This window comes from Sitodiplosis mosellana, unplaced genomic scaffold (assembly GCF_009176505.1).
Source record: "Sitodiplosis mosellana isolate CC-2019 unplaced genomic scaffold, AAFC_SMos_1.0 Smas_scaffold_12, whole genome shotgun sequence".
In the NCBI taxonomy this organism is placed as follows: Eukaryota; Metazoa; Arthropoda; class Insecta; order Diptera; family Cecidomyiidae; genus Sitodiplosis; species Sitodiplosis mosellana.
In genome coordinates, this window is record NW_022595254.1 from 1,950,896 (window position 1) to 1,974,703 (window position 23,808).

General features: G+C 36.5%; 7 protein-coding genes across 8 annotated transcripts; 2 read left to right on the forward strand and 5 right to left on the reverse strand.

Moving 5' to 3' along the window:
* The first annotated feature begins 2,303 nt into the window (after positions 1–2,303).
* On the forward strand, positions 2,304–3,092 carry LOC129567803 (dynein regulatory complex protein 9). Its single transcript, XM_055445120.1, has one exon. The coding sequence runs from the start codon at positions 2,323–2,325 to the stop codon at positions 3,082–3,084; it is 762 nt and encodes a 253-aa protein (XP_055301095.1). The 5' UTR covers positions 2,304–2,322; the 3' UTR covers positions 3,085–3,092.
* On the reverse strand, positions 3,089–6,039 carry LOC129567801 (nucleoside hydrolase-like). Of its 2 annotated transcripts, none has more exons than XM_055445117.1 (6): positions 5,900–6,039; positions 4,389–4,656; positions 4,093–4,275; positions 3,903–4,026; positions 3,679–3,821; positions 3,089–3,565 (listed from the first exon to the last, which is right to left on the reverse strand). In XM_055445117.1, the coding sequence occupies exons 2-6, from the start codon at positions 4,593–4,595 to the stop codon at positions 3,251–3,253; spliced, it is 972 nt and encodes a 323-aa protein (XP_055301092.1). In that variant the 5' UTR covers positions 4,596–4,656; positions 5,900–6,039; the 3' UTR covers positions 3,089–3,250. The 2 variants fall into 2 exon arrangements, with proteins under 2 accessions (XP_055301092.1, XP_055301091.1); XM_055445116.1 differs by lacking the exon at positions 5,900–6,039 and adding an exon at positions 5,389–5,542.
* A 319-nt stretch (positions 6,040–6,358) lies between these two features.
* LOC129567793 (kinesin-associated protein 3) lies at positions 6,359–12,169 on the forward strand. The gene is made up of 10 exons (XM_055445103.1): positions 6,359–7,467; positions 7,584–7,701; positions 8,213–8,369; positions 8,480–8,722; positions 8,814–8,950; positions 9,140–9,313; positions 9,448–10,389; positions 10,527–10,649; positions 10,777–11,414; positions 11,488–12,169. Exons 1-10 carry the CDS (start codon positions 7,244–7,246, stop codon positions 11,627–11,629), a joined length of 2,898 nt encoding a protein of 965 aa, XP_055301078.1. The 5' UTR covers positions 6,359–7,243; the 3' UTR covers positions 11,630–12,169.
* On the reverse strand, positions 12,075–12,741 carry LOC129567809 (uncharacterized). Its single transcript, XM_055445126.1, has one exon. The coding sequence runs from the start codon at positions 12,613–12,615 to the stop codon at positions 12,193–12,195; it is 423 nt and encodes a 140-aa protein (XP_055301101.1). The 5' UTR covers positions 12,616–12,741; the 3' UTR covers positions 12,075–12,192.
* Positions 12,742–12,849: 108 nt separating this feature from the next.
* LOC129567792 (serine-rich adhesin for platelets-like) lies at positions 12,850–16,749 on the reverse strand. Its single transcript, XM_055445102.1, has 6 exons — positions 16,567–16,749; positions 16,349–16,478; positions 15,467–16,246; positions 14,967–15,398; positions 14,568–14,891; positions 12,850–14,500 (listed from the first exon to the last, which is right to left on the reverse strand). The coding sequence occupies exons 1-6, from the start codon at positions 16,606–16,608 to the stop codon at positions 12,954–12,956; spliced, it is 3,255 nt and encodes a 1,084-aa protein (XP_055301077.1). The 5' UTR covers positions 16,609–16,749; the 3' UTR covers positions 12,850–12,953.
* Positions 16,750–17,457: 708 nt separating this feature from the next.
* Positions 17,458–18,362, reverse strand: LOC129567808 (uncharacterized). Its single transcript, XM_055445124.1, has 2 exons — positions 18,070–18,362; positions 17,458–18,001 (listed from the first exon to the last, which is right to left on the reverse strand). Exons 1-2 carry the CDS (start codon positions 18,094–18,096, stop codon positions 17,579–17,581), a joined length of 450 nt encoding a protein of 149 aa, XP_055301099.1. The 5' UTR covers positions 18,097–18,362; the 3' UTR covers positions 17,458–17,578.
* Positions 18,363–21,129: 2,767 nt separating this feature from the next.
* On the reverse strand, positions 21,130–22,258 carry LOC129567804 (zinc finger RNA-binding protein 2-like). Its single transcript, XM_055445121.1, has 2 exons — positions 22,143–22,258; positions 21,130–22,023 (listed from the first exon to the last, which is right to left on the reverse strand). Exons 1-2 carry the CDS (start codon positions 22,164–22,166, stop codon positions 21,301–21,303), a joined length of 747 nt encoding a protein of 248 aa, XP_055301096.1. The 5' UTR covers positions 22,167–22,258; the 3' UTR covers positions 21,130–21,300.
* Positions 22,259–23,808: the final 1,550 nt, after the last annotated feature.

The following is a 23,808-nucleotide window of genomic DNA, read 5'->3' on the forward strand; positions in this document are numbered from 1 at the left end:
ATCATCAAAAAATGATCCAGATAAAAATTGAGTGGGGATTGTGGGAATAGACTTTTCGGCATATGTCCCAGAACAAAAGTTTCTTCTTTTGAGGTGCCAAATCGAACGCGCACCCAGGGTTTTTTTTTGTTGAGATTTTAAAAATCGATCCACCCTAATATGCATGTATAGAAGTGTATCGTTTTGTTTATTTTTAATTTATATTGGTATTGCGAATGGGAAAACACACAAAGGAGATTGTTTGCGATTTTAATCAGTCAGTGGTTCTGTTCATACGTTCAGATTTGATTCAATGTGAATTCAATGAAAATATTTTCCATGTTAATTTCTAAATAAAACTCATCAATGAGCCAATATTTACTAGAATATGTGTACCTGTAAAAAATTATGTCCGCTGTAGATTTCCAATATAATATGATATGTGAAAACATTAAAAAAAATTGTCAACATTACATCAAATTCACGTGAATGAACCATTTACGTGCTTAAATGTGCCTATACATGGTATACAAATTATGCCTAATTTTTACACGTTTAAAAACAAATAAAAAAATATATAGTTAGCTTTTTGTTAAATTGTGTAAAATTTAACTAAAATTTGGACATAAAATGTGCATAATCTAGCATGCACGCAGTATGCACAAATATTGCACACAGTTTGGACATATGTTCAAATATAAGCACAATTTCGACACATAATTTGAAATTCTCCTCTATTTAAACAAAGACAATTTACGCACACCTTATACACGTAAATTACACACTATTTTTACATAATCTACCTATATGCAATCTTTCAAATCTATGCATAATCAGTGTGACGATCTAGTACATATTTTCTTTCACTTTGGCTCATTGGGACAGCATATACCAATGAATTTTTATTTTACAAAACTATTTTTCTGTGTGCTCATGGAAAAGTAGCCGTCGGAGTGCACGTTCTGTTCACGTTACGTTAAGGCTTACACATACAACAACGTAAAAGGAGCGATATATTGTATCACAGCACACGATATATTGCTGTACTCCTTTTACGTTAGCGAAGTTGTATGTGTACGCCTTAACGTAACGTTAACAGAACGTGCACTCCGACGGCTACTTTTCTATGAGTGCAATATTTCCGTATCAACATTACGAAATTCATATGCATGGATTATCAAGCAAGTTGCAACAAAACACGTACATCAACTAAATCAACATACAATGTATGTATGTAGATTCACGCACGTAAAGCTGTACACGCACACCAATATTTGGAATTTGACAAATACAATTGCATTACTGATTTTGAACTATCAAAACTACCATTACTATTGCAAATTAGACAGTAAATATTAAACAGTGCGATGTATTGCATTATTGCTATTTCTATTATGACTGAGCAGAAATGTGCAGCAGTAGTGATATTATCAAGATAATCAAACGTTCATGTTAATACAGATGTTGGCTCCAATACATACAGGTTCAAAGTGACTGTGCGCAAGACAGTAACCAACAAGTTTTCTGTTATCACATGTGTATATTGTGTGATCACCACACCAAACCAGGGATAATTACTATCGCTTATTATTTTACTTTTTCACAGTATAAGCTACTCTGTTCGACAGAGAGTGGGAATCTATGTGTAAGTAGATTTGTCGTTAGCGTCACAAACAAGCCGGTCGATATAAGCTTCATTGCAACGGCACAAATAAACTAACATTGCTTATCGTTAATCGAATGCATGATATTATATTTATGGGATATATTTATTAGATGAAAATCTAGCGACGGGCGCGTTTATTGCGTTTCGATGACGGCGAAAGCAAATAACAATCTCAAATCGTTACCCAGCAACCAATATATGCTTACGTTATGTAATGATAAACAATGATGAATCAACAATAAACTAATCAGTGTTACAGTTCAGTTGCAATTGCTTTACCTATTTCAAAATCCCTAAAAATGGATTGGAATAAACGAAACGAGCAAATTACATTTTATAAGTCTTATATGGAGTATTTGATGAAAGCTCAAAACAAGTTAAATGCAGACGATCGGAAAAGATTGAAGGAGCCATTGTCATTGTCGTCGTTTGAAAAATCGGCATTGATGGCCGTGCTTAAAGAAGCCATTACCAAGATAATCGTTGTGAATCGTGGTTTTGAGGGGAGAAACAGTGTGGTTGAGCTCCCGGCTGCTAAGCCTCCGATGCATGTCCGTTTTAATGCGCCCATCCTAGATAAACTATACAACGAGGAGACTCTGGAACCACTTCGTGAGTGTTTCAAAACAATGTCAATAAGTAAACTCGAAACCGACATCGAAGCAATTCGGTGTGCCATGGAAATTTGCTGTAAGGATTTACAAGAGTTCGGCAGATTTCGAAATTTTGCCGAGTTTATTTTCTACGAAAATAGTGAAGCGTACGATGAATTCAATCTGTTGAAAACCTATTGTGAAAATATCGAAAAAATGGAAGAATTACAGAAAGAGCTCAAGATAAATCGCCAGAAAAATGAGGTATCAGTCATAAAAATGGATGAACATCTGTTCAATTTGAAAACGGAGTGTGAAAACAGAGAGAAAACCAATCGATTGGAAACGAATATGGTGAAGAAATGGGAGAATGCACGTCAGGAACAAGTTGATGCGGTTTTTAATCACGAACTCAAAACGTTGTACCAAACTCGAGATGATTATGAAGAAAAGACTGAAAATGAGTTGATTGCCATCAACGAAATCATGGCATTTTATCGAGCAAAGGGCGCCAAATTGGAAAACTCCATCAAATCCTGGCACCGTCGCTACGAAGCAGAACGAATACAATTGGATGAGCAAATCAAACACACCGAAGAAAGTATCAAAGATGTAAAATCGAAATACGAACTGATTCGCAGTTGGTATGAGACCAGAGAAAAGTTCATCGAAGAATATTACATTGAACAGAAGCAGCTGGAAGAAATCAGGAAAATTGAAGCTGGACAACGGGCATCCGCCATTCGAATCCAAGCCTGGTGGCGTGGAACGATGGTGAGAAAGCAGCTAGGCCCATATCGACCGAAGAAAAAAAGCAAAAAACCAAAAGCTGGAAAGAAAAAATGAATTCTTAATGTCATTTCATATTTTATTTTCGTAAATATCGTATAAACATTTTAATTTGTAGTCAATACAAAAAAAATATATGTTCGTCCAATAAAGCACAAAATTTCAGTCAGTTTTAATTCATGGTTAATAGTTGTAATTACTAATGGTCAACAATTCATGGCTACTAAGAAGTTGCGGTAAAATACAAAGCTTTCTTCACCTCCTCTTCGTAAACTGTTTCAATAATGGTAACATTGTGTTTATTCCTTTGTTTATGATCTAAAACCATTTGTCCGCGAGTATGGAATCCTTGCAATTCGATTGTAGCGTGATGTTGGCTTTTGGTTTGTATACACTTCTCTGGGAATACAAACACTGCTGTCAAAAATGCATCGCATGGCAAAAATGAACTGCAATTTCGGTAGGCAATCCTATCGATTTCGTTCAATAGTTGTATGTTTTTGCAGTCGACATCGGCAAACGTTTTAATCCTCCATTCCTAGGGAAGAATCGAGCAATTCGGTTACTTTTTTTGATATGATTAGCTTATATCTATCTGTCAGCTTTGTCAAATTTCGTTCGATTTTCTTTTAGTTCAAAATGTGTCCTTACCCAGGAGATATCGATGCTGGGTGGAAGACAGCACTCCCATGGTAATATAATGATGGGACAATTGAGTAGGTCGAAAACAATATGAGCTGCTTCAGGATCCATGTAAAAATTGAATTCAGCACATGACGTTTCATTTCCAATGCCTGAAAATTGGAAATCAGTTGACCGATTTATCATTTGTATTTGAAGTAAAGTCAATTTGTTACTTGTCGTTGTGTTCTAACCTTTGAAATTCCCACCCATAATGTATACATCGCCAATTTTGTCCCGGATCTGTGGGTATGTTTTAATGGCCAGTGCAATGTTGGTCAGTGGCCCCAGGCAAATGAGTGATATTTTATGTGGATGCTTGAAAATGAAAAAAAAAAAATAATAATATCTTTGTTTGCTTGATGAAATTGATAGAAACCTTACCTCCAAAACTAGATCTCGAATGATCTCGACCGCATGCTGTCGTTGCACCAACGTATTTATATCGTTTGGATAAACGTTCGGATGCCAAAATTCAACATCACTAAATCCATTGGCACCGTGAAAAGAACCCACTCTGAGCGTACCGGGTATTATAGCTTCGGTGGCTCCTTTGTACATTGGAATCTAAATGAACAGAAAAATTGAAAAAATGGCTTTCCTTTAATCCTGAAATCAGGACAGAAAAATTGTTTTTTCATTACTGTGTGAAACTAATTTAAAAAATAAATCCTACTTACATCCGTTCGATCGAGACCATCCAAAATGCGATACGTATTTTTTATTGCGTTCTCAACGGTTGTATTTCCATTGACTATTGTAATCGCAAGTAATTTCAAATTTTTCAGGTGTTTTTCCGCTTTGAGCATCATCTGCAATGCCCAGGCATCGTCACATCCCATGTCTGTATCGAAAATCACATACTTTTCCGCAGTTTCCTTTGTCATTTTAATTTGATTCCTGTTTTCCGATCCGTTGCATTTGTTTAATCGAACTGGTTTGATGGCACTGAAAATATAAGAACAAAATTACATCGTTGGAGCTATTGAGGCAGCAATATATATGATAAAAGTGGCAATAAATGATTAAGTAATCATTTTTAGAGGCAACAATACTTGCAGGCTACTGATTAAATGCGAATCAACAAGCTATTTTTTTAACGGGCCGTCCGAGATAACATCTCCGACACAAAGGCAGTACAGTCAAGTATTTTCTTAAAATAAATTTCGAATTCCTATCATGATTCTCACAGTGAGAATCTCACTATCAGCCAATTACATTGGCGATCATTACTTATTTTTGCTTCGAATTCTTTGTGATAATATTGGTTTTTGACCCATTAACGCCGAAGCCAAATTTTTTGATGAAATTTTGACGGGATACTTCTGAGAGTTCAAATATGATCTTCTCAAAGTTTCAGATTTTTTCGACACGTTTTGAATTTTCACAATTTTCCGGCTCAAAATTCCAGCATTTCCCGGAAAACTGCTAATTGGAAAACCTTGAAAATCGGGAAAACATTCTTCAAACCTTCCTAACACACATGCAAAACGGCATGTGAAAATTCCAAGCCGTTTGATCGGGATAGAAGACAATCTAAAATAAGTCATAGAAAAATCGGCAATTTTTGCGTCTTAAAAATAGGACGATGGGCGTTAATGGGTTAATACTGATAATCTAAATAAAAAAGCAATTTCGATTTCATTCTAGTGATGTGACTATGTACTTATAACACTTTACATTTTTTCGTATTTCAAGAAAAATAGTAGGAAAAAATTCATTCACTTCGGTACAACATGAATTCATTCTTTCACATTATTTTAAAAATTGATTCAAACACAATTCATTTTTTTAAAAATAAAATCTTCACGGGAAAACACTTTATGTAGTTATATCTCCCAATTTTGTTCTGTGTCTCTTTTTATTTCTTTTTTTAGATATGTGCGTTACGCTAGCTCCAGATTTGATGCTGGGCTGTGACCGGTACCACCATTATTTATTACTCAATTAGTGCTGGTGACTGTCTTTTACAGATTCAAAAAAACATTCACTGGGAGCCGAGCACCAATTGCAAAATTGTTTGAAAAATCGATTTTTCAATTAGTGCTAGTTCCGTAACAATGTATTAAATTAAGCGATGGTACCAATCGCCAGCACTAATTGAGGAAAGGCCAGCGTAATGCACTTTTTTATGGTTTTTTTCATAACTTTGTTTTCTGATTAAACATGGAAATATTTCATTGAATCAAACCTCAAATTGTTATCTAAACACTATCCTTAATCTGAACACCCACCAGTGCGTATCGCAATCAAAAAGCCAAATTCCTCTTTATCTGGTAGAAACTTCGATTTTTAATCAACCGTGAGATTGCGGACTTTAACTTCCCCTGTTTGATTCACACTGGTCCGAATGTGCTTACAGGTTATCACACTTGCACTTCAAATAAACGTATCACAGAAAACGATAACAATATTCGGTGTGTGTAAAATTTGGCACATATGACTACAATGATTCAAAAGACCAAATTTTATTTGAATGTATAGCTATCTGCTTGGTGAAAAAACTTGATTTTTTTGCGTTATAAAATTTGTACGAAGACAAGGTACTGTGAACGATGATTTGATCGTGGTATGAAACAAGAATCAAGAACAGCTGATTTTGTTTACAAACAATGGTCTTCCAACCACTTTCTTAACTTTGGTAGCCGAATTTTTTTACACAAAATTGGCGGAAGATTATTTCAAATATTCAATTATGTATGTGTGTACCATTTGTTATACCGAAAATGACTTGGTGATGTGTTTGCACGAATGATCACAACGATAAACATGCGTATTTACTTTGGTATGAATTACGCATCTCGCTGCAGACAATGTTGCCATATTCATTCATGTTGGAAGACATTGTCAGTTGAACGTTTTGTAATAAATGAAATTTTTTCGTCTTTTTCAAAATAGTTCTGAAGACAATTTAATATTGACATCAATATACTAAATTAGAAAATCTGATAACATAGAAATAAGGTATTTCATTGAAAGTTTCCATTCAACAACTAATATTGCTTTATCTTCTGAAGTGATTCAACTTTGGTTGGAATATGGCAACACTTAAAACGATACCGCATCCATACGCACTCGTTTTTGACGGTGATGTTTCAGACAGAGAATAAGAGTGGTTGTTTAGCATTTAATAAAAGTGACATTGAATTTGCGTTCAGCTCATGTCATCCAATGTCAACGACATACAAAATATATAATTGGGTCATATATGAACATACTTTAAAAAGCCAAAAAGAATCAACTACACACAACTGTGTGAGAAATAGTGAAATAAAATTTTTTCGGCAACAAGCGAACAAAAAAAAAAAAAGAATCCATTGAAAATGGTGTAGTTGTGTGTTTGTGTGTTCGAAAAGTTTTCGTTGTAGCATTCCAATTGTATATATCCAATACCTTCACTTTTATTTTCATTTCCATTTTATTTTCTACTCCTTCGTTTCTTTGCGTGCTGGAAGAAGCGGTCAAATTTTTTCTTATTTATCAATAAGTTTATAAATAAATCATTGAGTATCGGAATCGATCGAAGCGGTCGTGTATGTTTTCGGAGCTATTTAACTTCGTTGCGGGCATCACTTTGTTTTTATTTGTAATCCATTACCTTTGTTATATCGTTCAAACGTTGTCGATAAATCCGAGTGCCGAACAAAAGCCAACAAATAGCAGTGATTGCGTCGCAACCGATAAACAACGTGAAAATTGTCTTCAAAAATCGACACGGTCTGTTGCAATGCAGTCAGAAGATGCAAAATATATCAAAAAGTAAGTGCGAGTAAACAAAAAAAACACCTAGTGTAGTATCTGGATGTTAATCGAATTCAATTGATGGCATATTTCTTCAAAATGATTTTAAAAAATGGTTTTGTTGATATTTGCAGACGTTTGAAAGGAGGCAGCATTGAACCACATCCCACCGAAAATGCCCTAATCATCAACTATACGCTGGAAGCGACTGTGTTCAATGAGCCTGGTGATGCGATGTTAGAAAAATCAAAGGTGCAGTTTTTTCTTTTTCTTTTTTTATTTACTTTTCGCATTGACGTAAGACATAGATTTTCAGTGTTGTTTGTTTTCATTGGTGTTAACTGTTGTTTTTGCTCTCTATCTATCTCGCAATGAGTTGTGCGTTGATTTGCAGTGGTCATACAATATTAACAGTGCGCGTACATTGGTGCGGTGTTCGATGTATTGGTGTTGTGTGCGAACATAGTTCGTAGTGTAGCAGCAGCAACAGCAGTTTGTGACATTTGGCAAGTCGAGTGCAAGTGTTTTTATCGATTTTTCTTTGCTACACAGTCTAGATACTGCTCTCTACTATAACGCACAGCTCTCTGCGCCCAAGTGACTCATTTCACATGAAAAACTTAAGCAAGCCACAACAAATAATTCATTCGTTTTGCCGTTTGTGAAAAAGACAAAAAAAAAATTGTCGACATTCCAACCAAAAATAGTCAATAAATAATCCATGTGTGTGTATCTATTTTCTGTTCTATTGGTGACTGTATAGAATTGTCAACGCATTTTACGGTTGCCAGCACAAATCTCGCGTGTCGATCCAACTGCTCTTGCCAAAGAAGTCGTGGAAAAATGTGACATCATCCATAAATCGCAATTAGCTGAAGTTCAACAAATCATTTACTATTTACAAAAACGTAGCGAAAGCGGTAAATTGACCAATTCCAATGAGAGATAATATATGCCCATTTGCCCAATGGCCATAATTGAGTTTTCTATCGATTTTTTTTCTTACCCGCTGTTGTTGTTGTTGTTGCAGACGGTTTCGACGCTATGAGCAGAAGTGCTGGTTCATTAAAGCAGTCACGCCTTAAATCGGCGTACGGCTCAGCTCACTCGATAAAAGACGCCTCGTCCGCTGAACCAGAGAAAGCATCCATTCGAAAGATTGACGAATATGTTGATTTACTGTACGAAGACTTGCCCGAACGCATTCGAGGCTCAGGGTTTATTTTGCAACTCGCACGCCATCCGGATGTCCTTGAGGAACTTCAGAAAAATGGTGCGCAATAGACACTCCCAGCTTTTTTCAAATCAAATTTTCCGTAATTACGTTCTTCATCATTAACCACGGTTTTTAATTGAAATTTTAGAGGCAGTTTTGAGCGCATTGTCTCGAGTTTTACGTGAGGATTGGCGAAAAAGCTTAGACTTGTCCACAAACATCATTTTCACCTTCTTCTGTTTTTCCACTTATTCTCAATTTCACAACGTCATCACGCAATACAAAGTAAGTAATAGTTCTTCGACATTTCAGTTTTTCTGCTTTGTAAACAAATTATTGTGCATTTAACTAGATGAATGGGCCATTTTTCGACTTAAATGACTCAATAATACATTTTATGACAAATTGAATCATAGCCAAATTAACTCAGACAAATTTTTTAATCGGAATAAAATAATTGATGTGCATTTCCAGATTGGGTCATTGTGTATGGACGTGGTTGACAGTGAATTGAAACGATATGACACGATGCAATCGGATTTGGAGAATTTTAAGAAATCGTTTGATAATTTGAATGCAGCAGACAAAGACCAAAGCAAGAGTTTTGATGATTTGGATACTCTCATGAATGAAGAAAAGCCAAAAGAGGTAAATGAACTTGAAAATCCATAAATTTTTCAACAAATTTAGTACTTTTAGATTTTAAAAAAATCGTCTATGGAACAAAGATTGAAATTTTATTTTATTAATTGCTAATCGTAATTCTCATGCCATCCTTCCAGATGGAACCGCCTCGAAGACGAATTCCCGAGTTGAAACAGCGGCCAAAATCGGGAAATTGGTCGAATCAAACGATGAGTATGACTTCTTCATTGCTGCGAAGTCATACGCTGAATAATAGTTACCATGATCGTCTATCGTCGTCAATGATGAGTCCAACAAGTGATACTCCGCCTATAGATGACAATGCCCGCAATGACCCAAAGCGAAACAAAGAAGAATTTGATCGGCGCAACAAACAGTTGCGTGTCTTTGCAAAGAAACAGGAACAATTGATACGTGTAGCATTCTACTTGCTTTTGAATATCGCTGAGAATACATCGTACGAGGAGAAAATGTGCAGAAAAAGTATAATTCGAATGTTGGTCAAAACTTTAGATCGACAAAGTGTTGAGTTGCTGGTGTTGGTCGTAACATTCCTGAAGAAACTGTCGATCATTCGTGACAATAAAGACGAGATGAATCGATTGGATATCGTCAGTAAATTTCCAAGGCTGCTACAAAGTTCCGACACAGAGTTGCTACAAGTCACACTTCGGCTCATTTTCAACCTTTCCTTTGATGCCTCGCTACGATCGCAAATGATTCGAATTGGCCTGTTGCCAAAAATGGTAACGTTTTTGAGCGACGAAAAACATCATGAAATTGTCACGAAAATTTTGTACCACATGAGCATGGATGATAAAGTTAAATCGATGTTTACATACACGGAGGCTGTGCCCTTGGCCATCGATATGCTACTGTTGAATTTAAGCCCAAAAGTTGACATGGATCTCATTGCTCTGTGCATTAATTTGGCATTGAATAAACGAAACGCCACACTCATGGTTGAAAACAACCGCTTGCACACAGTGATGTCGCGCGCATTCAAGTATCAAGACTCACTTCTGATGAAACTGGTGCGAAACATCTCACAGCATGAAAGCCTTCGCAGTCATTTTGTGGTGAGTTTTAATTTGAAAAAAAATATAGTGATAATAAGGTTGTTCCTTCATCACTAAACTCCGTTTTTAGTTTGAGAAAATATTTTATTGTTTTTTGTTCAAAAAGAAAATTCTAATCAATGTTTTAATTTCAACAGGATTTCGTGGGTGATTTAGCCCAAATGCTGACAATATGCAATGAGCAGAAGTTTACGATCGAGTGCTTGGGAATTTTGGGCAATTTATCATTGCCTGATTTGGATTATTCAGCTATAATTTCGGTAATTGTCAATGTATACCATTAAGTCTCGCTTTGAGCGTACATATGGCATAGTGTGCAATTGGCACACCTTTAAGGATTTTGTTTTTAAGTATGCTTATCAAATTTTTTTCCTAAATCAACTTCAGAATTTTGAGCTCATTCCTTGGATTAAAAAAGTGCTCGTGCCCAACAATAAAACCGACGACCTTGTTATGGACACCGTAGTATTTTTGGGCACTTGTGCTTGTGATGAATTATGCGCGATGTTACTGTGCCGATCTGATATCGTTTTGGCTTTGATCGAACTCTTGAAGGCGAAACAAGAGGACGACGAAATGGTACTTCAGATTATTTTCGTCTTTCAGCAAATTCTTCGCAATGAAAGCACACGAGATTACATGATTAAAGAGACTCAATCGCCTGCCTATTTGATTGATCTGATGCACGATACCAATCCGGAGATTCGCAAAGTGTGCGATTACTGTTTGGATGTGATTGCCGCCACAAACTCAGAATGGGCAACTCGCATTAAGCTGGAGAAATTCCGTAATTACAATTCACAGTGGCTTGAGATGGTGCAGCAGCACCAAGAAGAAAGTGATATCGATACATTCTATGACCCAATGGATGCCGATGATGACAACGATCTGCCCGCCTATTTGCCAGCCGATTATATCTACCAATCACAGCAGCGAGCGCAATCTGACGATGCCACTTCAACCAACAGTTCGGAAATGCGTAATTCATCAGCCAATCTGAATATGAATAGTCGACCTGTTAGTCGGTAGGTTGAACGATGTTTCTTTTTTATTTTCGCAGAGATTGACTTAAAATATGAATATTTTTGTTCCACACAGATACAGCCGAGATTTCGATGACTACGATCCGATGAATGCGAGCACAAAGAGCCGTGATGAAATCGACAAACCCGATATGACCACAACAAAGAATATCCGAGCTGATTCTGCTGATGTGGAAATCCTAACCGAATTCGAATAGACATTTTTTTCTAGACTAACATAAAAATACTTACCGCGCAACTGAAATTAGGAAAAGAAGTTACCTCCAAAAACCATTTTCATGTAGTAATTTTTTCTAACGAAAAATCCAGAAAAATGCTTTGAAAAAGATAGGCGTACGATTTGCTTATTTAGTGCATTCCAACATATTGTTCAATTGTACAACAGAGAATTGTATTTATCATTTATTTTTGTTTCGCTATTAAGTTGTTTTCCTTTTAATTTATCACAAGTTATAAAACATGCAATAGACCTAAGGTTTTAACTATGCTTTCAAATGAAAAGACCGCGACGACGATTTCATTTCTAGTCTTTCACCACTGGTTATTCTTTACTTTGTGTGATATTTTCATAACAATTTTTTTTCTTTTATACATGAAAAATTCTGTTATTTTAAGCTTAAGTGCAATTTCATTTGTTTGATAAAAAAAACACATTTTATTTCTTTAATAATGAACATTGTATACAAGATTTCGAAAATTTTCGAATAAAACGCTATTCAATTCTTAAACATGAAAAAGAAGAACTTCCTAAGATGGTAATTCATTTCAGATCCGGTTCCGTTTCGGGTACTTGAGCCATTGCTTTTCCGAGACTGTCGTTAATTCTTGTTTGAATGTCGTCAGCCATCAAACCAATGGTTTCGTCCAATTTGGCCAGACTCATCTTCTTCGATCCGAACTGCTTTTGGTACACTTCCAATTGGTCGATGTCACTGAGGAATTTTTCGAATTTATCCCACCATTCTTCCAATTGATGCTCACTCTCCGGCTCATTACGGCCTCGTTTCATTGTCTTCGATGAATCCATCGCATTCAACGACAAATCAGAAGTCGAAAGTGCACTCTCGTTTCGTTGTGTTCGGTTGACATGGTCCAGACTGAATGTTTCCAAATCCTCCAATATTTCAGCCTTTGTCGGTGGTTGCGGCAAATCACCATCCAATTTCGTCTTTCTTCTGAACATTTTCGGTTTCAACTATTTTCCCAGCAAATTAAAGGTGTTTATTTCAATTTAAAGACGATATTTGACTACAAAACCAAAAATAACACGATTCACGTCTTGTTTTTACCAATGTTGAAGTTTGATGATGTTGACAGTTTTCATAAACGTCATTTGAGTGAGAAATAACTGAACGCTTGTTGGAAATGAGTCAATTGTCAATTTGAGTAAAAATTCAAACAACGAATAAATTTATCGTTTTTTTTCAATGAGAATTTTATTGTTTCCAAAACAAACACAACAAAATAAATATTAAATTAGAATAAATAAATAAAATAACAAATAACATTTAATTGTACCAATTAATTGGTTTCTTCGCTGGTGGCGAAAAGTTTGTGTAATTTTTTGATACTATGTTTTGCACGATTGGTTAGGTATCCATCGACATGTCCAGCAATCGTAACTACGTGCATCATTTTTTCGAGTACTTTACTAATTTTTTCCGCTTTCTCGCCGCTGCTCATGGCCCGATAGCGTTCGATTAAACGGGGTCGTTTGGTCGTACATGGCGGTTCAAATGGTTCAAACGGTTTTGGTGTCAGGATTTCTTCCTCTCCTTCATTTACTTGACGCTTTCTGATTACATGCTTCTTGCGGCGCAACGGAGCCTGCGATTGGAACAATGAAATCAATGGCGTTGCAAATAGACCTGGCTTGAACAACGGCAACTGAGGTAATTGTAATTGTGGTGACTGACGCCCGCCATCACGTTGGCGAACACTTTCGGCTGCTCTTTCGCTTGCGCCCAAAAGAATTCGCCTAAGCAAGGGATGGCGAGTATCTTGGTTGGCAAGCACTTTAGCGAGAAGTTCATCAATTCTCGAATTGGATGAAGATGAAGATGATCTCGATGAACTGCGGCTATTCGCTGAATCGTTATTCGAGTTATTGTTTGAATTGCTGTTTGATGATGCAGAACTTCCACTACGTGAAGACGAAGAGGATGACGATCTGTTCCCACTAGAAGACGATTGATTTTGAGAATTGGAACTTCGGAAATTGGATCTTGATGCGTCAGTGTCGCTATCAAGAACGTTTGGTCGGTCTCTTTGCGAAGAAGAGGAGGATGATCTATTTCCACTGGTACTCGATCGTGAGTTCGAGTTTTCTGATTCGTTGTTTTCTACGGCCTCGTTTTGATCATCACATGGTTCACTATCGTTGCGTGCATTTTCCGATGTCGATGAGCTCTGACTGCTGCTTCGTGAACTGCTCCTTCCCGAATTGCTGTTTTGTTGTCTGTTATTCGAAGATGAATTGGAACGACTCGACGAAGAAGACGATGAGCTACGGGAATTCGATGCATTAGTGTCGCTATCAAGAACATCTGGTCGGTCTCTTTGCGAAGAAGACGAGGAGGAAGAAGACGATCTATTCTGATTAGATCGTGAGTTTGAGTTCTCCGATTCGTTGTTTTCGTCGGTTTCGCTTGATGAGCTTTGATTGCTGTTTCGCGAACTGCTGTTCGATGAAGACGATGAGCTGGAACGACTCGAAGCACCGACTGTTGGTTCCTCTGCCTTAGTTTCAGTCTTATTATCTGTCGGTTCACTTGGTGCTTGCGAAACTTCTTCTTCTTTCACTGGGTCAATCGGTTTTGCAGTTCCCGTCGAAACCTTTAGAGTATCCGAATTCGAAGGCTGTGCTGCACCAACGGTTACATCTGTATTTTCCGATTTCGTAGTTTCAGACCCATCGATTTTTTGTGCTTCCTCTTGCTTGGTGTCATCCTTCACACTGTCGGTCGAAGGGATTTCATCCGTTTTTTCTGCGACGGATTCTTGTGCACTCTCGGTTGATGGTTGAACGTCATCCTTTGTCGGCTCCAATATAGCAGACACTACTTCACCTGAAAATATATATAAGAAAAACAATTATTACTTCGCTGCGAAAAATTTAAATTGTTCTATTGTTACCATCATTATTCTCTGGTTTCGAAAGCTCTGCAGGTTGATTTCCATCTTTGCTATCGACCACTCCTGCTCTTACATTTTCAGCATCTTTCGTTGGTTCAGTCGCTGTCGATTCGCTATTAGCCCCTGGAACTTGTAACGATGATCCAAGCATATCACCTTCAACGTCACTGGTTGCCTGCACAACATCTGCATTCTCTGGTTTAACATCAACTTCCTGTGGTGCATCGCTCGTCGATTGACTTCCAGCAACAGTCTCCCTTACTCTTTCCGTCGCAGAGTGTACGTCCTCTTGTTTAGGCACCAATACAGCAGAAACGGTTTCACCTTCGAAACACAATGAAATTAGAAAAAAATTAGTCCAAATACACAATAAACACACAAAACTATTCGTAATATCACCTTCATTCTCCACTGGTTTTGATGCATCAGTTTCACTTTTCACTTGACTCTCGTCTGGTTTGTCAATGGTTGATTCCTTCAAACTTTCGGTGGTCGCTGGTTGAACGTCTTCATTTGGCAATTCTAATGGAGATCCAAGCACTGCTTCTTCTTCATTCGCTGACTTACCATCAGTGTCCTCAACGGTTGCTTGTAAGGCTTGCTCTGGATCAAGTGGCTTAAGTTTTTCCGTAGAAACTTCTTGTACCGTTTCGATTGCAGGTTCAGTTGCTGTTGGAACGGCAGCTCCGACAACAGCATCTTCAATATCTGCATTGTCGAGTGCACTGCCTACTTGGTCTTGCTTCGAAGAATCAGTCTCAATTTCAGTTGCCGCACCCTCTTTTCGAGCATCTTCTTTTTCTGCATCAAACGTAGCTGACACAGTTTCACCTTCATATTTGAACCAACGAAAACAGAACACACATTATTTAATGAAAATCCTTTTTTTCGCAATTTACCTTCGTTTGGCACTGATCTCTGTGGCGTCTTACTTGTTGATTGGCTTTTTTGTGGGTTTTCAACCGCAACGCTTTCCGTAACTGCTTCACTGTCTTCTTTTCTTATTCCCAATGTGGCCGATATGAGTTCACCATTATCCGCTGATAATTTCGGCGCTTCAGTTTCACTGGCTACTCTGACTTCGTCTTGTTTTTCAACAACTGTTTCTAGCACTTGTTCGGTCGTTGATTCTACTTTATCGGTGGACTCATCGTTGGTTTTTGATTTATCACTTGGCACATCTTCACGTTTGAACAACTCACGATGTAGCGTCAGTTCTAATTTCGTCATTTTCTGTTGCATGCGACGTTTTGCGGCAATTTTCAATCGTTCGGCCAAAGTCATATCTTTCAGTGCCTTTTCGGTTGTATCCATGTAACTTGAATCGCTACTCTCTGTTGTCACGTAATCGTTTTCGCTAACATCATTATTTGCGCCCAAATTAATGTCCATTGGATCGCGTACCAGCAAAATATCATCAACTTCAACAAAATTCTTATCGAAATCTTTAGCATCAGTATTTTGAATGGTCGATATGATTTGTTCGTCGATTGTTTTCTCCGCTTTATTCACATTACTTGACAGCTTTTCAGTGAGTTGCTTCTTTGGGAACAGAATTTTCATGATATTCGATTTGCCGCCATCCTTTGAAATTAATTTGTAGCCCTTCAATTTCACGAGCGGCGATTCATCTAAACCAAACAGTTTTTTATCTTTCAATTTATTCGCGTCGGTGATAACTAAAAAGAAAACGGTGAAAGTGGCGTTTTTACGATAAAATTTCAGAAAAATTCTTATTTTAATTCAAATGAAAAAAGACACTTTTTGAAAGAAAAAATCACCATTGTTAACAGGCAACACTTTGGCACTATCGACTGAAGTTTTTTCCAATTTCGCTTTTCCAATAGACAAATCTTCTTGTGGTGGAGACAAAGGCTTAATTGGTGATGCATTCGACGATGAAAAAAGGAGCTTCGAAAAAATTGAATTTCAAAGAAATTAGAAACAAATCACTTGGAATATATTTCAATTAAATGAAAATGAATTTAAAGAAACGAACCACCAGCACCACAATCTTAACACTTAACGGCAATTGTGCCATGATGAACAATTCGGATCACAAATTTTCTTCTGAAGTAATCTGCTCGACTGCTCAATTGTGAATGATATGGAATCAGGAGGCAGCAATGAATATCATACCGCAGTGAAGCGTAGAGTCAGCTGATTCATTCAATGCCAACACACTTTGTTGCGACATCAGATGTTTACGATTATGAGTCGGAAATGAAAATATGTCCATTGTATCTTCCGTGTTATGTTTTGGTTAGAAGCGAGTGAAATGTTGACACGTTTTTTCCATTCAAGATATCAACTGTTTTGCATGTTGCGTCCGAATGCGGTAACATTGAGCCCAATTCTAAGCGTTCGGCAAATGAAGTCATTCACAAATATTTTGACCAATTCATGCATGCATTGCAATCAGTCGACAAAACCAATTCAAATACTTGATATATGATAACTCAAGTTTTTGGTGGAGTCGTTCAGCTAAACGTTCGAATTGTGCAATTTTTGCACTTTTTTTTAACCTGTTGGAGTTACTTAGTTCTTTGTTGTTGCTAACTAATTTTAGCTCAGCATTTTCAAAGCAGAAAACCTACATCGTGGTTTAAACCATGCTTTAAGCTTTGGTTGGTATAACAAGAACTGAATGAATCATTGATAAATACTTACGGAACATCGATAGTGATGAATACAAGATAGAATGGGGAGTTTTTCTTCAATCATGAGAATGAGCCTGTTTGCCAGACTTCAAATGTAGTTCTTTTCAAGCGAATGTAGTTGATTCGATAATAATAAGCGAACTGACTAAAGCAAAGTCAACAGCTATGAAAAAGCTAAGAAAAAAGAAAAGAAAAGTAGATTGATTCGAAGAAAAAGACGTATTTTACCATTCAACATTTTTTTTAAACACAAACGAATCAAACTCGTTCCTTTATTGATTACAAAAAACTAACAAAAACAATTACACTTTAGAACGAAATAACAAAGTTAGAATTTTGCAATGCATTTTTCTATCCAAAGAAAGGTGCTGCTCTCAATGCTTTCGCGAGTAATCTAAATATGCTGGCTACTGAGAATAAGGAATTTCGTTCTGTTGTGATGATGGGTTTACTTGTAGCGTCGATTTGGGTTTCTTCATTGTCGTGATAGTTAGCCGTAGTTTCGTTGATGACGTTGGATTCGATTGTCTTTGTTTCTGTGTTGGTGCTCGAAGATTGTTCAATTCTAACTTCAGCTAAAGATTGTGTCTTGGTGGCGGAGAATAGGCTCGTCGTAGTACCAATTTCGGGATCTGGGGCAACAACTTCTTTGCTCCGCATTTGAGTTTGTTCAACAATTGTGTTCTCTTCACGAAAGGACGACGAAAGACGACCGCTGGCGCTATTTGTTTTTGAAAGTGGTGTTGCCTCAGATGAAAAAGCCAATAATAAAACCTACGCGAAAAGAAACAGAAATGTTGAAAAGATAAAAAATTTTGAAGACAAATTTACCCACTAATTACCGCTCCAATAATGACGCAGATTGCCATGATGAAAATGTTTCGTTCTTATCTTTTGAACGCAAACGGTGTGCCGATGCGAATTGAATGTTCACATCCAGAATATCCACTATTTATTCTTATTCTGATCGACTGATGAACTCGAGAGAAAAAATGTGCTGAATGGGGAGAAAATGAAAAATGGCCAAACATTTGCTACTGTTGGCCAATGCACATTTTTTGCAGTTCTTTTCCGCGGCTGATTCGGCATAATTCATTGAAAAAAGAACCAAAAACAAGCAGAATCATGCAAATACAACAGTTTATGTTTCGGCGAACTCAGCATTTGACTTCAATTGGAAACAGAAAACAACTTTTGCTTGAAAATGTGTCATCATAATTTAGTTGCTGATATCAATTGTGACCGTTGAAATACGGTTTTTTTCTTTTCTTAGACGGATTAAATGTATACGTTCATAATTGAAGCAGAAATAAATAGGAAAGAATATTTCAAGTTGAAACATGAAGTCATATAGAAATTTTGGACGAACAAGAAAGAAAAAAACTGAGCTTAAGAGCTACTTACGAAACAACATGCATTTTTTTGTTCTTAGAAAAATGTGACTTAGCAGTAGAAGATTAGTGCAATGCTCATGATTTGAAGGTATCATAATAAAACTAAGAGCTTACCAATGATGTTTAAGTAAGACAACATTATTGAAATCGTGAATAGCAAGTATTTTATCTCAATATGAAAAACCATCGCAAAAAGGGAAGATATTTCAGACTGCGTAACGTTCAAATAGCCAAACCTTTTATCATGAGAAGAAAGACAACTTTGACAGAATAAAACGAACACCTTTTTGCGAACAATGTTCAATGAACTTACATTGCAAACGAATTTTATTACGTAATACTTGTTTTTTACACAATTCCTAGATTCTTGATTCACATTTTATTCAGGCACCGTTATCCTAACACACAAGATTTATTGTGTATGGACATGGTCAAAATGTTTCTGCTTCAGCTGTTTCAGCTTCTCCAAATATTCCGTTCTAGATTTTTGATGGTCTTCGTAAAATGTACACACTTTTCCATTTCTTCTACTTTGTAGAAGTCTGAATTACTTTCAAACGATGAAATGATCGTGTCAAGACTCTTGTTTGCGAACTCCTCTAACATATAAGCGTCCGTCGCTCCAGCGTAGATATACAAAAAAACCTTCACAATGAAAAAAAAAAAAAACAAAAAATCAAAAACAGTTTCTCAGTTTCTTCTAATCAAAATCAATCGAAACGAATGAGAAGGGAATTCCAAATAATGGGATATAGACAAAAAACAATAAAAACAGGAATCGCAGCATGGCCATTGGTGGCTATCGCATATACTACTCAAGATGTATGAAATGACTTTTATTTAGTCGGCAGTGGCGTAAGACAGTATCGGAAACAGCAACGGCTCAATGAAAACTGATTGCCACCTTTAACTATTGGCGATTCGAATTGATCGCAATTTCAATATCGCATTGAGCTGCGCATGCATTTTCTGTTTTGAAATACGATATATGAGTTCGGAACGTGTCTAAGTTACAAGTGTGTTGACATGGACAAAGTCCATTGAACGTTGAACAATTAAAATGCATGACACGTGAAAAAATATTTCTTTTCGGTGACAATTTAGCAGTTACTTACAAACTCGTTTCGAAGAAAGTATGCTACTTCAAGAATTCATGCGATGAATGGCTGAGGATAATCCCAAAACAAGATGAAGAAATGATATATTGAAATCGATTTTTCAGAATTGAAAACAAATGACGATTTATTCGAAGAAAAACTGATACCACACACAAGCCAAATACGAACACAGAAGAATGAAAACGAAAGAATCAATTTGAGAGATTCATATACCCCCTAAAGACAAACAAACCTTTTTGAATTCGTAAATCAAGTGAAAAGCTTTTGCTGGAAAAGAGAAACATTCTTTCAACTGCAACAGATATTTAGATTTGTTTTATAGGCATGTTTTTGGAAGTAAAATTCTAAGTAGATTTTCACTAAGAGAAAAAGATTTTTTTTGCGAACATCAAAACACATTTAAAATGCACATTTTATTACCAAATAAACTTTTTTTCTCACAAAACTGTTTGAATTACATTTTCCGTACACTTTTTCTTGGTCACAATTATTCTAACGCACAAGACTTATAGATGTTCGATTCATTGGATACAAATTTCTGCTTCAGCAGCTTGAGCTTTTCGAGGTGTTCGGTGGCGATATTGTGGAGGTTTACATAGGATTTGCACATTTTTTCTATTTCTTCATTGAGAGTCGCTTGTTCATTAGTTGCGTCGGTCTTTGGCAGGTTCATTCCGTTCGATTGCTTATATTCATCGCATTCTTGAAGCAAGTTGGTAGTAATTTTTGATGCACCGTCAAACAAAGCAATGCTCGAGTCAAGAAGTACATTTGTAACCTCCTCAATTTGATGGCCGCCTGATGCTTCAGTGAAAACACACAAAGACATCTGTATGAAAGAAAAAACAAAGATTGGCAATGGATCAGACGAAAGATGCAATTTTTAAGATTCTTTTCATCAAAATCAATAGAAAAGAACCAAATAGAAGGTGATCGGATACGAACCAAAACAAATAAACACAAGAAGCGCGTCATAGTTGATAGTGTCGTTCGTCCTATTCAATATGTGTGAAAGAGCTCTTGTTTATTGTCAGTGGCGTTAAACAGCAACGGCTAAATGAAAACTGATTGATACCTTCGAACATTCGCGCTATTTATGTGCATTTTATTGCAAAAACAATTGCAATATTGAATTAAGCTGAGCAGGCATTTTTTGTTATGATTTGTGACAACTCATAACGGGTCGAATTTACAAGTGAGTTTGCATAAACATTGAACAATTTAAATGCGTGACAAAGAGAATATCGTTTTTTTCGGGTACAAGCCAAGCGATTACTTACTAATTCTATCGAAAGAAAGCATTCAAATTCGAGAATTGACGCAATAAAACTAATCGATGAGGGCTGATAAAACCTTGATTCTTGAACCAAGTGATAAAAAAGATTGAGAGTCTTTTCAACAAACAAAAAATTCATTTTTTATTCAAACACATAATGAATTACAACACATAACAGATTTTATGAATGCACTTGCACTTGCATGGCAAAACAAAATCAATGATTTTGGATTTTAATCACATTTTCCAAAACCCTGAACGAAACATAGCCAGAGGTGGACGCATCTACGCAGAGGGTGATTTATCCATTGATGGCAGTGCTGGCAGTGGTGTTCGAGATACGAATGGACCCAAGTATGATGGATATGGAGGTGGCAAGTAGCGTGATGAAAATGGTGGTGGTGGTGGAAATGCCGGTGGATACATTGATAAGTAAGTACGGTGAGAAGAGGGTGGAGCTGACATCATTGCACGATACATAATTGAAGGTGGCATAACCGGCACATAAGCTGGAACCGGCGCAGTTCGCGTGCAGCTACTGCAACTGCTTTGCATGCAGCCACCGCAGCTTGGTTTGAAGTTGCTGCTGCTCAAATAGGGAGGATAACCTGGAGGATAGCTTGATGCAGGAACGTTAATACGAAACGATGCGGCGCCACAGCTTGATTTTTTTGGATCGTTTGTCATATCTTGAAGCATCATTTGAGTCATTTGTAGAATTGGAAGTGCCAGCATAGCGCCAATCATTTGTTCCGTTTCGGTCGATTTGGATTTTCCTTCTTTTTCTTCTTCGGGTTGTTGGTCCAAAACTTGTGGCGCCTCAGTCGTAGTTGTTGCTTTGTTGATACCGAGGTCGTTGCTAATATCCTCTCGCAGCTCATTTATGATGTAACGATTATTCTCGTCATCGTACTTCGCAATCAGATTCGAGTTATCTTCATCAGCACTCTGACTATTCTCCATATTTGAAGGGAAAGCCATCACTCTAGCAAAGAAGTGCAATGCAATCTAGAAAAAGGGTGGAAAAAGAAAAGATATTATTTATGGAATTCAAGTTGTGTTCCAACTTAAAAAAAATCAAAATGTCGAACAAAAAATCAGACTGGAAAAAAATGAAAGTCACTCACCATGAATAGCAGAATGCGCGCCATTTTCAAACGTTTCAATTACTTCCTAAGTGTGTTAAGCGATTGGTCGATGAATACTGATTTGCCATTTCAAAAACTGGCACTATTTATTGCCGATTTTATGAAAACAATTACGTATTTAAAATGTGATAGTTGTGTAATCTTTTATTGTGATAATGTACCTGAAAAACATCAAAGAATTCGCAAAATACGCGGAAATAACATTTCTAATGTTTGACAAACAAACACTTTTCCAGTGCGAAATCGACGGAAAACGTTTTTTGTTGAACTATATTCATATGTGTAGTATATACTCGAGAAGCAAAAACTGTTACCTGATTGACACATGAAAATATGTGTGCGACATTCTTTAGTGCGTATTGTATATGCGTATCGAATTTCCAGCCAAACATTCGTGAATCCATGCTATTTGACGCCAAGTGATTCAAAGCCAAAACAAACCAGAGTTTTTTGTTCATACAAAATTGGGACACGTAAAATGTTCCATTTACATACTTCATTTTCTTCATGCGTATTGTTGTCTTTTTCGATGAATTCTAACTGAATTTCTGTTAAATTCATCCCTCCAAAGATTTTTCCAACGAAAAACTCAACATCGAAATAAAACACGCCTCTGTATAATTCATATTATTAACTTTATTGGTTTATTGATAAATGCCTTGGTATTGAAATAGTACAATCGGTTAAAATGATGGTGGCATACAAGGAATTATTCACATGTATGAATGATTATTGCGCTAGACTTACGGATTTGGTTTGTTTTTGTTTTTCTCATTAAGATATGCCTGGATTAAAACGCTAATATTATTTGGTTTGTGTATGAATGTATTGTGAGTGTGTATGGTTTCTCTATCTTTGCCATTATTGAAATGAATCATATATTTGTCTTAAAAACAGGAAAAAAGGGTAAGGTCATGATCAAACATTATTGGAAATCAATAGAAAAAATTTAGTTTGTTTAAATATTCGTTGTGCACATTTTCATTGCGTATTATCTTTATTTTACTAGAAAAAACAGAACACATTTTAATAAAACTAAAAAATTAAGACAGTCATTAAAAAGCTTAAGTCAGACATCAATCCGCTATCGAATGTGTTCTGCTTCAGTGGAACGTTAAAGGGGTCATTCGAAAGGGATTTGCATTGAATGTCTTTGTTTTTATTTGTTTGTTTGTTTAAGTCTGATGACAATGGGGTTTTTTTCCACTACAAAATATGAGGAACTAATTATGTACCGATTGGCATTAACCATTATCATTCTTAAAATATCCGTTCCAATCACACGTGTCCAAGTTTCTCGCCTTCATCGCCATGCGCTCGTTCAGCATAAAAATCTATTACTGAATGGAATGAAACTTGGTTTAAAAAGTTACACTAACACCAACTTATCGGGAAAAAAATTCTTCAAACAATGCTTGTCCAATGTCCATCCACCATATTTACATTCTAATCATTTTTTATTTACTATGACACTCAAGTTCGGTGTTGGTGCATAACTGCATATTCGATTCATAAGTGAAGATATGTTGTGTTGCTGTAGTATTTTTCTTTGTTTGTGGGTGTGAAATCGTTGAAGCTGAAATATAAATCATACCCATAAAAAAATCCACATCAAAAATGTGCTCAAAATGTTCTCCATATTAGT